General features: G+C 35.8%; 1 protein-coding gene across 5 annotated transcripts in view; it reads right to left on the bottom strand.

Moving 5' to 3' along the window:
* Window positions 1-15402, bottom strand: part of USP33 (ubiquitin specific peptidase 33) — a 59173-nt gene that overhangs the window by 20095 nt on the left and 23676 nt on the right. For 4 of the 5 annotated variants that reach the window (XM_061411526.1, XM_061411527.1, XM_061411528.1 and 1 more), the window contains 9 exons: window positions 15268-15399; window positions 15018-15071; window positions 14544-14606; window positions 13232-13384; window positions 10381-10483; window positions 9576-9645; window positions 8468-8581; window positions 7318-7396; window positions 2042-2459 (listed from right to left, as the gene is read on the bottom strand). In XM_061411526.1, the coding sequence (XP_061267510.1) occupies window positions 2042-2459; window positions 7318-7396; window positions 8468-8581; window positions 9576-9645; window positions 10381-10483; window positions 13232-13384; window positions 14544-14606; window positions 15018-15071; window positions 15268-15348 (1135 nt within the window). In that variant the 5' untranslated portion in view covers window positions 15349-15399. Of the gene's footprint in view, window positions 1-2041; window positions 2460-7317; window positions 7397-8467; window positions 8582-9575; window positions 9646-10380; window positions 10484-11738; window positions 11891-13231; window positions 13385-14543; window positions 14607-15017; window positions 15072-15267; window positions 15400-15402 lie in introns of those variants that run through there. The other variant, XM_061411529.1, reaches the window with a different exon arrangement.

Genomic DNA, 15402 nt, shown 5'->3' with positions numbered 1-15402 from the left:
ATAGTAATCAAAATCCAGGAAGAAATTTGGGCATGAAATAATTATAAATTATTTTATTCTTACTGTAATAAAAGGAAATAAAACCCTCTGTCAGAAAAAAACATCATTTTTTGAGCATTAAATTATGAATAAAGAAAATATAAGCTCTATGAGAGCTATCTTGATTTGCTGTTGGATTCCTAGTATATAACATAGTTTCATGGCGAGAGACTGCTAAAAAAGCATTTGAGTGAAGAAAAGAGAAGTGTACATAAAAGACGCTGAAACAATGATTTCAGAGATTTTTCCAGATAATGCACAAGAAATGACTTTTATGACTTTCACAGAAGCATTTCTCATTACTATCTCAACCATGACTAAAAGTAGACTGATAATACTAGGGGAAGAAAATAGGAGGAGAGGAGGAGACTCACTCTAGGCCTTTTAGAAGGGAATAAAGTTAATACAATCTAGGTCAGGGAAGACCAGAGATTAGCAAATGATCCCTACAAAAGACCAGATGTTACATATTTTGGGCTTCCCTGGTGGCTCAGACGGTAAAGCGTCTGTCTGCAATGCAGGAGACCAGGGTTTGATTCCTGGGTTGGGAAGATCCCCTGGAGAAGGAAATGGCAGCCCACTCCAGTACTCTTGCCTGGAGAATCGCATGGACGGCAGAGTCTGGTAGGCTATTGTCCATGGGGTCGCAAAGAGTCAGACACGACTGAGTGACTTCCCTTCTCTTCACTTATCGTCTTTGTCACATTTTTCAATCAGAAAATGTAAAAGCTCAGATCCCTGATCTAGGTCATCAATTAGTTACTAATTGTAAGAATAGACTTGTTATGGAACAATAAAGAACTAGTAGGTCACTTAATTAGGTTTTTTATGAGGAAAGGCTAGATAGCAGACTGCTAAGTCTTTCAATAATGAAATTTTACATAACTAATGATTAAACAACTTCTAACCACATCTAAACGTCTAAACATTATGTCAGTATAATCAAGGGGCCTGACAGGTTTTCTTGACTAGAAGGCATTTATGCACTGCACACAAGTATTACTGCACAATATTAACGCACTGAACCACGAGTATTCCTGTGGTTAAGGAAATATCCTTCTTCTCCAGAAAAAAGTTGGGTTCATTCAAAAACCTTAGTAAATTCAGTACTGCCCACTATTCAGTAATTATAGAAGATAAAAGTTTTTATGTTCCTTGTCTGCCATTTATTTTAAGATCAGAGAATCTGAACCTCTAACGGTTTGATTTTCTGTGGTTTGGAGAATTAAAGACCACATTAAGCTAAGACAAGTTAACCCAAGAAAAAATAAATGTAAAATGCAAAACAACTCAACTGTCTTTCATTTGGCCACTTGCTCTTTCTCAAAAGAACAGTGACCAGGACTGTGGTATAATCTCTCATAACAGAGTTCATTATAATACATTAAACTCCTATGCCAAGCATACACTAAATATTTTGTAACTGACATGACTCAAATGACAGCAATCTAAATCTAATAGTCTATAATTTGGATTATTTTGCTGTTTTACAAATCTGCTTTAAATGACACTAACTTAATACTCACATGCCAATATTACTAAACTCTACTAGTTAGACCACTCCAGTGTTCTTGCCTGGAGAATCCCAGGGACGGGGGAGCCTTGTGGGCTGCTGTCTATGGGGTCGCAGAGTTAGACACGATTGAAGCAGCTTAGCAGCAGCAGTAAGCTACTAGTTAAACTAGAAAGCGCAAAAGTAACATCTATTTAATTCCCTCTTTTTTTTTGGCTGTACCACACAGCATGTGGGATCTCAGATCCCCGAATACGGATAGAACCTATACTCCCTGTAGTGGAAGCACAGTCTTAACCACTGGGCTCCCAGGGAAAGCCCCTCCTTACTTCTTTAAATTAGTATGGCTGAACTATAAGGTCACAAACTACACACAAAATATTGTTATTTTAGAAAACAGTAAAATTACAAACATAATCTTGAACACATATCTTGCACCCTTTGTCCACAAATGGAACACTATCATTTGCAAATTATAAAAATTGTCACCTGAAGCTCTGCTGTGTATTTGCACTTTGACAGTTTCCTGGTTGTTCAAATCAGCTGTTTCAGATACAGAGTCTCTATCTTTATCTAATTCTCCTTCAGAATGTACTTTATTAATCTTGTTGCACATCTTCTCTTTTTGCCAATCTTTTGACATTTCTGAATTGTTCTCATCATCCTGAATTAACATTGTTGTCTCATTATTATCTTCAGAAAAGCTTCTAGAGCCATTTTCATTTTCAGCTTTATCACTGCTGCTACAAGATTCGCAGGACTGAAAATCTACATCTGACTGGCTCTTGTCTTCCTCCATGGTCTCTTCAGTCATTATAGTTTGAGGATCCTCTTCTACTTCCATGACTTGTTCTTTCAATTCTTCATGAAGCAGATCCATTAAACATCGAAGGAATTCTTGAGCATCCTATTATATGTAAGCAACATAGACAGTACCATTTCATTAAAAATATGTGTATGCAGAAACTTGAGAGAAAACCTTGAGAGACAAAATGTGGTTAGCAATTGATTTCTACACATGTAGCACTACACTGTAGATATACAACTTCGCAGAACATAGGGCACTGGTGGGATAGGATGTCCTAAGTTCTAAAAAGTTAAAAAACAAAAAAAAGTTAGAAAACAAAAGTAATGAAAAACTGAAGATGTATCTCAAGAAAAACTTAAAAAAAAAAAAGAACAAAAAGCTGAAGATGATCTGAAAGTAGCTTTAGTACTGCTGTTACTGAAAAAAAAAAACTTAAGGAGTAAGGTGTAAAGAAAATGTGGATTTGCCTCATCAGACAATAATAATTCAGAGAGATATCAAATTCAAGTATGTTTGACTTAAAATTAAAGCTTTATCTAATTTTGTACTATGTCTCAAAATCCTTGATCAATCTAGAATGTTTATCAAAAATACAAATTCATAGCCCCCAAGTTACATCAACCTTTTAAAACTAACACCCAAAAAAGATGTCCTTTTCATTATAGGGGACTGGAATGCAAAAGTAGGAAGTCAAGAAACACCTGGAGTAACAGGCAAATTTGGTCTTGGAATACGGAATGAAGCAGGGCAAAGGCTAATAGAGTTTTGCCAAGAGAACGCACTGGTCATAGCAAACACCCTCTTCCAACAAAACAAGAGAAGGCTCTACACATGGACATCATCAGATGGTCAACACCGAAATCAGACTGATTATATTCTTTGCAGGCAAAGATGGAGAAGCTCTATACAGTCAGCAAAAACAAGACAGGGACCTGACTGTGGCTCAGATCATGAACTCCTTATTGCCAAATTCAGACTTAAATTGAACAAAGTAGGGAAAACCACTAGACCATTCAGGTATAACCTAAATCAAATCCCTTATGATTATACAGTGGGAGTGAGAAATAGATTTAAGGGACTGAATCTGATAGATAGAGTGCCTAACTATGGAATGAGGTTCGTGACATTGTACAGGAGACAGGGATCAAGACCATCCCCATGGAAAAGAAATGCAAAAAGACAAAATGGCTGTCTGAGGAGGCCTTACAAATAGCTGTGAAAAGAAGAGAAGCGAAAAGCAAAGGAGAAAAGGAAAGATATAAGCATCTAAATGCAGAGTTCCAAAGAATAGCAAGAAGAGTTAAGAAAGCCTTCCTCAGCAATCAATGTAAAGAAATAGAGGAAAACAACAGAATGGGAAAGACTAGAGATCTCTTCAAGAAAATCAGAGATACCAAGGGAACATTTCATTAAAAGATGGGCTCGATAAAGGACAGAAATGGTATGGACCTAACAGAAGCAGAAGATATTAAAAAGAGATGGCAGGAATACACAGAAGAACTGTCCAAAAAAAATCTTCACGACCAAGATAATCAAGATGGTGTGATCACTCACCTACAGCCAGACATCCTGGAATGTGAAGTCAAGTGGGCCTTAGAAAGCATCACTACAAACAAAGCTGGTGCAGGTGATGGAATTCCAGTGGAGCTCTTTCAAATACTTAAAGATGATGCTGTGAAAGTGCTGCACTCAATATGCCAGCAAATTTGGAAAACTCAGCAGTGGCCACAGGACTGGAAAAGATTAGTTTTCATTCCAATCCCAAAGAAAGGCAATGCCAAAGAATGCTCAAACTATTGCACAATTGCACTCATCTCACACGCTAGTAAAAATTCTCCAAGCCAGGCTTCAGTGATATATGAACCGTGAACTTCCAGATGTTCAAGCTAGTTTTAGAAAAGGCAGAGGAACCAGAGATCAAACTGCCAACATCTGCTGGATCATGGAAAAAGCAAAAGAGTTCCAGAAAAACATCTATTTCTGCTTTATTGACTATGCCAAAGCCTTTGACTGTGTGGATCACAATAAACCGGAAAATTCTTCAAGAGATGGGAATACCAGACCACCTGACCTGCCTCTTGAGAAACCTATATGCAGGTCAGGAAGCAACAGTTAGAACTGGACATAGAACAACAGACTGGTTCCAAATAGGAAAAGGAGTACGTTAAGGCTGTATATTGTTACCCTGCTTATTTAACTTATACGCAGAGTACATCATGAGAAATAACGTGTACTTATATACAGAGTACATCCAGATGGGCTGGAAGAAGCACAAGCTGGAATCAAGATTGCCAGGAGAAATATCAATAACCTCAGATATGCAGATGACACCACCCTTATGGTAGAAAGTGAAGAGGAACTAAAAAGCCTCTTGATGAAAGTGAAAGTAGAGAGTGAAAAGGTCGACTTAAAGCTCAACATTCAGAAAACGAAGATCATGGCATCGGGTCCCGTCACTTCATGGGAAATAGAGGGGGAAACAGTGGAAACAGTGTCAGACTTTATTTTTCTGGGCTCCAAAATCACTGCAGATGGTGACTGCAGCCATGAAATTAAAAGACACTTACTTACTCCTTGGAAGGAAATTATGACCAACCTAGATAGCATATTGAAAAGCAGAGACATTACTTTGCCAACAAAGGTCCATCTAGTTAAGGCTATGGTTTTTCCAGTAGTCATGTATGGATGTGAGAGTTGGACTATGAAGAAAGCTGAATGCCAAAGAACTGATGCTTTTGAACTGTGGTGTTGGAGAAGACTCTTGAGAGTCCCTTGGATTGCAAGGAGATCCAACCAGTCCATTCTGAAGGACATCAGCCCTGGGATTTCTTTGGAAGGACTGATGCTAAAGCTGAAACTCCAGTACTTTGGCCACCTCATGCGAAGAGTTGACTCATTGGAAAAGACTCTGATGCTGGGAGGGATTGGGGGCAGGAGGAGAAGGGGACGACAGAGGATGAGATGGCTGGATGGTATCACTGACTCGATGGACGTGAGTCTCAGTGAACTCCGGGAGTTGGTGGCGGACAGGGAGGCCTGGCGTGCTGCAATTCATGGGTTCACAAAGAGTCGGACACGACTGAGCAACTGAGCGACTGAACTGAAGTTACATCTACTAAATCAGTGTCTGTGATCCAGGAATTTTTTAAAACAAATTTATGTATTAATTATTTGGCTGTACCGGGTCTGAATCTGCCTGCAATGCAGGAGACCCCGGTTCAATTCCTGGATCAGGAGGATTCGCTGGAGAAGGGATAGGCTACCCACTCAGTATTCTTGGGTTTCCCTTGTGGCTCAGCTGATAAAGAATCTGCCTGTAATGAGGGAGACCTGGGTTTGATCACTGGGTTGGGAAGATCCCCTGGAGAAGGGAACAGCTACACACTCCAGTATTCTGGCCTGGGGAATTTCATGGGGTCCATGGGGTCCATGAGAAGTCCATGGGGCCGCAAAGAGTCAGACACGACTAAGAGACTTTCACTTTCACTTTTTTCTTTCACTGGGTCTTAGCTGAGGCACTTAGGACCTTATGTGAGATTTTAAAAAATTTTTTTAATGTGAGATTTTTTTTTAGTTATAACATGCAAGCTCTGCTGCAGCATGTAGCATCTAGTTCCCTGACCAGAGATCAAATCTGGGCCTCCTGCATTGGGAGCACACAGACTTAGCCCCCGGACCATCAGGGAAGTCCCTATGATACAGGAATTTGTACAAGAAAAAGTTAATAGGGAACAGGTATTTCTTTGAACAAAGGAAACATATGTGAAGATTAGGTATTAATGTGAAAAAATATTACATAAAACAACAATAATTGAAACTGCCACTGCTGCTGCTGAGTCGTTTCAGTCGTGTCGAACTCTATGCGACCCCAGAGACGGCAGCCCACCAGGCTCCCCTGTCCCTGGGATTCTCCAGGCAAGAACACTGGAGTGGTTGCCATTTCCTCCTCCAATGCATGAAAGTGAAAAGTGAAAGTGAAGTCGCTCAGTCGTGTCCAACTCCTAGCAACCCCATGGACTGCAGCCTACCAGGCTCCTCTGTCCATGGGATTTTCCAGGCAAGAGTACTGGAGTGGGGTGCCATTGCCTCCTCCCCAAACTGCCACTGGTATCAATTAAAAAAATTACAGGTCAATGAAGTAGATTAGAAAGTCCAGAACTAGACCTATTATATATTAATGTAAGCACAAAAATTAATGAAGAAACTTTTAAAAACAGATTAAGAAAATTCTTAAATCTGTTGTTTGCTACATTTGTTAGCTGTATGTGAAAAATTAAATTTGGATCATATTGTAATGTGAAATAAATGACAGTATTAAAATATTTAACTATATGGAGAAGGAAATGGCACCCCACTCCAGTGTTCTTGCCTGGAGAATCCCAGGAACGGGGGAGCCAGGTAGGTTGCCGTCTATGGGGTCGCACAGAGTCGGACACGACTGAAGCAACTTAGCAGCAAGGCATAATGCATTCTGGTGGTGGGGTAGCATTCAGCTACTTTATAGCCTGTTGTATGAAAATAGATTTTCACTTTTACAGTGACGTACTATTGAAGTTATTTTATGAATTTTCTTTCTGTCAAACCTTGTTTACCCCTGGAAGATTTAAATTATACAATACTGAATATTTGTTATCTATTGGATTGTATTTCTTTGCTCTTAAATTCTAATTTGCTAATAAACCTTTCCAAATATGAAAAAAAATATTTAACTATAAAATACAGAAAATATAAGTTAAAATTTATCTCTGGATGTGAAACTTTTCAAAGCTAAAAGCACTAGAAGGGGAACACAGGTACACCTGTGGTGGATTCATTTCGATATCTGGCAAAACTAATACAATATTGTAAAGTTTAAAAATAAAATAAAATTTAAAAAAATAAATAAATAAAAGCACTAGAAAATACTGGCATAATTACACACCCCCAAATTTAAAATTTCTAAGCAATAAAGACCTACCTGCTGAGAATACCCCCGAAATGTTGGATTTACAGTTTTAATTCCTTGAAACAGAGTAGTAGGCACAACTGATCCTGGCCTGAGGAAGAAAACATTTTTAGGAAGAAACTTGTGATTTTTAGTTAGTTTTTTTTTTTTTAAGTATCCAGCAATTATTTTTTTAATTTATTTTTGACTATGCCTTGTAGCATGTGGATCTTAGTTTTCTGACTAGGGAATCCAACCCTGCACTGGAAACTGAGCGTCCTAACCACTAGACTACCGGGCAAGGCCCTAATTTTTATTTTAGAAATGAGAAATCAAAAATTCAAAGAGTCAAACTGAAAAGTGTTCATGTTTCAAAAAAATCATTCAAAGTGGCCCAGTATTAAGCTTCAAAAGTTCATGAAAATAGCTTATTTTTTATAGTTAAGCTATAATTTATTCCTCTCTCCCCTAAAGAAATATCTATGTTCTACCATACAATTTTTCAAAAAATACTAGTTACTTAAAATAATATTTTAATTACTTAAAATGCCTGGCAAAATTAAGATAAGGATATCTAGTACACCACCTAAATAAAAATTTTAAACCAGTTATCAAATACCCATGGAAACAAAAATGAAAAGTAAACCATAAGAGATTTAATCATCTAGAATCCTGTACTATGACACTTCTGAAGTTTAATAAACTTCTAAGAATATGAAGTTCATAGTTTCAGAGCAAAGAAACTTAAACATAGCAGTTAAGGGCAAGTTCTAGCTATAGAGTAAGGAACTTGGAAATATTAGAGCCAGGTAATACTCAATAGGGATAAATGACTAAGAGTTGTAATACAAAAAACTTTATAGCAGACAATTACTCATCTAATGCTACACTTAGAGCAAATAAATATAAGCAGAAAAATAAACATTCATATATGTCTCTATGGTCTGATTTTAGCATTGTGAGAATGTCTACAAAATTCACAAGTGTAACAGCCACTGCAGCAATTCAACATTTTATCTCCAGTCCAGACACTTCATTTGGATATTCATTTTCAAATGTAATGTAGCCAAAATTGAATGCTGCAATCTGTCTCTCTTCTACTTTTTACGTCTCTATAAATGCACGTGCAAATATTTACAAAATTCAGTTTAAATATAATAAAGAAAATATAATAAGTATATACCTGCTTTTATGCCAGAGCTCTGTCATCAGTTTGAGATAACTTTTACAAATAGCTGGTTTCTTATCTGTTCGAGCCAGTCCTCCACAATCAAGAAAAAACTGCGTCAAAGGCGGGCTAGTTTAAAAAAAAAAAAAGAAATTTTAGAATCGAGTCAAAGCTTAATACTGATTGACTTCTAGTCATTCAATGAACTATGACAAATAAAGCACTGTATCTATTATTTCTTTGCTCCCTTTTACAGCTTCACATTCATTTCCTCATTATTTTGCTGAGCACATCAGCAGATTTGACCCACAATATTAGAGACCTCAATGCTGTCAGATCACTTTTCTACTTTTCTTCTTTTCCTCTCTGGCAACTCTTTCCCCTCTTTATTATTTTTTTCTGCTCTAATCAGGTGTCTAAATATTAGGGTTCCTCAGAACTTGATTCTATGACTTTCCCTCTCTTCCCTGGGTGGATCATCTACAGAACATTTCATACTGCATCTACCTCGTCACAGGACTAAGACTGAGGGAAAACAAAAAAAAAAAACCCTAACTGCTTTATTAGAGACTGTCCACCTACAGAAGAATATAAAATATTTTCCTAGGATCTCTGAATGAAAAATGATTAGAGGAATTAGTTCAAGCTCCTCCTTTTCTAGATGTAAAAACAAACAACTTCCTCAAAGACATACAACTCCCTAGGAGCTAAGCCAGGACCAGCATTCTTAGGAAACCACAGGCACAGAGTAGTAACCCTATGGGGACAACAATGGATTATGTCCCAACTCAGTTTCTTGCTTACTCTACCTTAGGAGTTAATTAACAAGAAAGAGGAAAACTTTTTCAGGAATATTTGTACATTTAGGTTTTAGTTGATCCAGATAATTTATGTGAAGGCATTTCATGTGTTGAGAAGGGTGAGGAAGAGGTACAGCAAGGGATTAATGGGATCCTGTTGGCTAGGGAGACTAAATATAATTATTAACTTTTCATTATTACTATTATATTTCTTTTCCCTCTCTCACTTCTCTTTTTTTTCTAAGCATACTATAGCATCATGGTTTTCTGCTCCAAGAATAACTTTAAACAACTATACTAACAAAATTAATTTATCTACTTACCAGTTAGAAAGAGCCTGCAAAGCTGCATTCATATAACAAGTATTTCCAATATTTTTCAAACCTGTAAGACCTATTAAGAAAAATTATATTATGTCATCATTCAATAATTCAATGACTCAACTTTATGAGTGTTCACCAAGTACATAACTAGGTAATTATTATGGTTCCTAAGCTATGGTAAGGAAATACAAAATACATTATAGAAATACAAATAGCAACAACTTGAACAACTCAAAGAGGGATCAGACTTACACCAAAGTGATAATTTTCAGAAAATTATTTAGATATACTCTTAAAGGGCTAAGATTCCCTTATATGAATTGTAAAATATAAAAGTTTGTACAAAACTATATATACAGATAGTTTATACTGTGGGCTTTAGTAAAGTGATGCCAAAGAAACCAAGTATCAAAACTGTCAGTTTGCTTTTTTTACAAATAATTTTTCTAGGTAAAATTTCAGCTTTTAAATAATACAATTACTTTATTGATTTCTTACAATCAAATATTGCCAACTAGCATGACTTTCACTCATGCATCATTAAAAACAAAAGGATATTTCCTTGGTATTTTCAAATGATGCATAATGCAGTAAATAAAAAAAAGTTAGAACTTAAAATGCTCCTTGATTAATTATACAAACTGGTGACTTTTTTAAAAAAAGCATTAACAAATAGTTTGGTTCCTAGAATTTATTTTTATAATTATCTTATCACCTCTAGACTTTGAAATTTTCACAATATAGTTCCCTACAGAAATGGGCAATGGCATACAAAGGAGTGTGTTATATCGGAGAATTATTTTACCTCTTGCCTTAAGTTCATCTTCCTCTTCTACTTCTATATCCAGATCATCAAACACAGCAACCAGAGGAGTTTTTAATGTTGTGTTACTGGGTATTTTAAAATCCTTGATAACAGAAAAGATAGCAGGCTTAAACAAATCCTTAGGTTAAATTTTTAGAAAATTTTTTACTCAACTGGTCTGTAGACTTCTACAGTCTCTCCTGATACTTGTTACTGAAGTTGTTTTCTATCCTTTTATGCATATGAAATAGTTTTATTAAATATTTTCTAAAATTCCAAAATTAATTCCTGAGAATTGGATTAACTTAAGAGGTTGCAACTGGTGACTTGATGGTCAAATGCCAGTCCATATTATTTAAATAAAAAAAAATTTTTTTTTTAAAGGCCAAACACCTAAACAAAAGCAAAACTTTTGAGCCAATATTTTAAACATTGGGAGAGCTCACATAAAAAAATCAAATTTTGCTGCTGCATGACAAAAACCAACATAATATTGTAAAGCAATTATCCTCCAATTAAATTTTTTTTTAAAACACTCAAATTTTACAAGTTTTCTTCTAATAGAAGCTCAAAGTACATTGCACCCAGTTAGCAAAAATCAGTGGGAGGTTGAAATTGAACAGCAGAATGCAACTCAGCACGTGCTCTGGTTCTCAAATTTTACAGCCTATTCCTCTTCCACATGGCATGCATATGTACTCACACCTACCCACTTTATACATTTACTTTACCTTCCTGGCATTTGTAGATACTAGACATTTGGGAAGGCCCATATTCTCACTTTGTTGTATTGAAATACAGAGAAGTAGAACAGTTTTTCGGAGAAGGCAATGGCACCCCACTCCAGTACTCTTGTCTGGAAAATCCCATGGACGGAGGAGCGTGGTGGGCTGCAGTCCATGGGGTCGCTATGAGTCAGACACGACTGAGCGACTTCACTTTCACTTTTCACTTTCATGCATTGGAGGAGGAAATGGCACCCACTCCAGTACTCTTGCCTGGAGAATTCCATGGACAGAGGAGCCTAGTGGGCTGCAGTCTATGGGGTTGCACAAAGTCAGATACGACTGAAGTGACTTAGCAGCAGCAGCAGAACAGTTTTTAGAAAAAAATCGTTCAAAATCTTACCTCCTAGAATACTGTTTGAAAAACCTTAATGACATTTGACTGATTTCCAATATTGCTAACTTGTAATTAATGTTCTGATGAATTGGGTTCACATAGTCTATAAATTTTATATCACTAAAGAAATCTGTACAAATAACTTTTTCTTCTGAGCAATTTCTGTAACAACAAGATAACTGGGAAGTTGTATGAACTTAAATTCATGTCTTTTATGTGTCATAAAAATAACTCACCAGAAAGTTATTTACAAGCTATCAGAAAAGTATCAGTATTCTTATTCAACCAGATTCAGCATTCATTAAGAGGTTGCACTGGGTCTTCGTTATGGGCGCAGGCTTTCTCTAGTTGTGGTGAGCGGGGGCTACTCTTCTCTGTGGTGCGTGGGCTTCTCATAGCAATGAAGACCCAGTGCAACCAAAAATAAAATAACAAATGAATAAATAAGTTATATATATATTAAAAAGTCACTGCTTAAAAAAAGAGAGTTGCAATTGTAATCTATCAGGTAGAAATGGCAGATGGCTGCTCTAACATTTTTCTTTAGTTAGTGATGATTATTTTCTTGATGTGTTTTTATTTGTATTTCTTCTTTGTGAACTATCTGTACTTATTCTTTGATTAATATAAAAATTGTTACCAGTTCCTCATGTGATTAAATTTTAATTATCACGTTTTTGTTAATAGTATAAGAGGGTTCACACAAAGTTCTTTTCAAACTACCATGGCATTAACAAAACCAAAAAACGTGTTTCTGGATGATAAATAGGTATCAGGGGAGAAATAGTGATGATGATTTATGAACTAGAGTCATTCAACTGTGAAACTAGAAATGCAACAAGTATACCTTGTCTAAAATCTAGTCACTTTAAGTTACATTATATGTGAGGCAAACAAATTTATTATCACAAATTTCTACCATCAGAATGTAATACAAAGATACAACAGAAAAAAATCTTAAGAATTGGCATCAAAGAACACAATTCTAGAAACACACTGTAATTTTTGTAACCCACAGGAAAAAAACCTCACTGATGTGTTAACTAAAAGAGATCAAATGATGATTAGAATAAGTAGACACCAACTACTCTTATTTTTCCATTTCCCTTTCCTATTTTCTTCTCTGGGGCGCTGCAAGGCATGTGGAATCTTGGTTCCCCAACCAAGAATCGAATCCATGCCCCCCACAGTGGAAGCATGGAGTCTTAATCACTGGGCTGCCATGAAGTCCCTCCCTTTCCTATTTTTATAGAACCTGAAAATTCTCAAAATTAAGTGAGCAATCTTTGCAAGTTCACACATATTTTGTAGTCAAAGATTGATGTTAAGTTTAATATATTCTATCTGGTTTTCAATAAATTAGTAAAACATTCACAATAATAGGCATGGGAGTGAAGCAGGGAGGGAAATGAGGAAAAGATAGTTGAATCAGGGCCTATTAAAGAAGGCCCATCATCTTTCCTAGAGCCTAGTTGCTTAAGTTTCTAAAACCTATAAGGTGCTTTTCCATCTACAGACACGTGTGAGACTCAATTTTACCCTGATCTATCATTCTACAAAAGAAAAAAGGCCAGATTCCATGTCTCATTTGAGGAAAAAAAGGCACATTATGGAAACCTGGTAAAATAAAGGTGAAGTAGGGTTCTTTAAAATTTCAGCTACATGACAAATTCTGTAATTCTCTTCTGAAAGTATGTAATATTTTAATTCCATGGATTTAAATTATTACCTGTACGCCATTTTCTTGTATTTGGTGAAGTGGTTTTACATGAGGTAATGAAGGCTGAGTTCCTAATTTCCTATCCAAAAATACTTCTTTGCTGCAAGCATAACACCAAACTCGAAGGGTGGTAAGGTTCACAGTTAGATAATGCTTTGTCTCCTGAATAATTTCATGAGAGAGAGAGAAGAGGAATCAAAATTAGTTATAGTTGAAAGCCTTTCAAAAGATCATAGAAGATAAACTGCTGGCCTTTAATGAATAACAATATATTCAAAAGAGAAGATTTAAAGCAGAGCACCAAATAAACATTACTTAGATAAATCACTACTGCTAAAGCATAGCGAATAGTAACAATATCCAAGCCTACTACAAAAATTATTCTATTATTTTCACCACTATTCATTATAAAGATAAACAAAGAGTTGTTATGAGAGTCTGCTTTGCAGTTAGCAAGTAATCATGACACAAGAAAATTGACAATAGCACAGTAAGTGTTCGAGGACATCAGAATGGCAAAAGAATACAAATGACGTGAATTAAAGCACAAAAGAGCTCAAGCAATAGGGAATATATGATCTTGGATACGTGAAATTCTCGCCTTTCTCATCTGGAGTTCTGCAAGACAATAATGCCCTACAGAAAATGATTTGAGTGACCATTTTCTCAGTTCTCCCAAGAATGGCATATAACACCACTATTCTAGATGCACCAAAGAGAAGTAAATTAATTATGTATGAAGTTGCCTAAGAGTCTTAAGTAATTTTCTTGAGGAACCCTGTCAAGAATAGTTGATGCTGTAGAGATAAATATAAATGAAAAAGATGGTTCATTCTCAAGAAATGTAGTTTGGAATGGGAGCTCTATCTAATCTGTAAAAGAAGCATCCCAGAATTACACACAAGCACCAAACCACCAAGGTGATGTAGACAGGAGACTCCAGTAAGGAGGATGTAGAGCAAAGGGTATATGAGTTGAGCCTTGAAGTCAGTCAGGCTCTGTCATAAGCCTAGACTTCTAGTCTTGACTTCAACTTCCATATCCTCCTAATATTTCCAGGGATCACCCATACACCTGGAGGTACATTTCTTAAATCACTGCTCTTTTACTTACCACCTCATATTACCTAATATTGACCTTTCCAGCAATTCCTGTCCCCATCTTTTTATAAGCTAAGATTTAACTCATTGTTTATTAAAAAAAAAGAATAAAAGGACAAAATTTTGAATGACAACTTGAATTAATAATGTTGTATTTGTTTTTCTTTTTCCTCAGGCTATATTTAAAAAATGTCTGGCATGAAATTTTTCTGTATACATACCTGAGAATGTATGGTGCTATGATCCACTTGTGATTCACCACAGCCAACATATGAACACCTATTCTATAAATATATAAAAAGGAAAATAAGGCATTTTATTACATGTAAATTTATAATAATAAGCATTACAATTACATTTACAATGAAGTTCTGATCACATTTTAACTTTAAGATTAAATGACTTCCAAACTTAGTTATTTTAACCACAAGGTACCAGGCACAAAAGAATATAATCAGAATACTTTTAAGCTAAAAGATATGTCACCTCTAATAAAAAGTGTAAAATATTTTAGTGATTTACTAAACTCTGCAAAAAGCATTGTAAGTTAATACCCAAAGTTTAATTTTTATTATCAATAACAATCTTTTTAAAGTATGTTCATTTATGAAATCTTGTGTCAAAAAAATCTAGTTCACCTTATTCAGATATAAATTTTTATAATATCAAACTTTTAAGAAGAAACACACACATACCTCCAGGCATGCCCAAAGGTTTGGTCCTCTGACTTTACAATCCTGACAAGAACCCTGTGCGAAGAAGACCGCAGAGATAACATCACCATTCCATTAACACGGCCAAACAGACATTCATTAAGTTCATACATAAAAATCTGGATTCATGAACACAGGATATTGTAGTAATTTATTAAAAAAAAGAAACCCACGTTTGAGAGAAAAATGAATATGGTTTTTTAAAGGAAGGGAAAAAAGCCCTCTATCTTACATGAGATTTTTGTATTAAATCTTCTTTAGTTATTTCACCAACTGAATCCAAATGTGGACAATGACTTCGAAAAGATGACATTTTGTTAGAAATGTTTTCCTGTTTCTCAAGGCTTTCCAAATGAGGTAACACCTA

The sequence above is a fragment of the Bos javanicus genome, chromosome 3, assembly GCF_032452875.1.
Source record: "Bos javanicus breed banteng chromosome 3, ARS-OSU_banteng_1.0, whole genome shotgun sequence".
In the NCBI taxonomy this organism is placed as follows: Eukaryota; Metazoa; Chordata; class Mammalia; order Artiodactyla; family Bovidae; genus Bos; species Bos javanicus.
The sequence above is the reverse complement of the archived record's forward strand: the minus strand, read 5'-3'. Positions and strand labels throughout refer to the sequence as shown.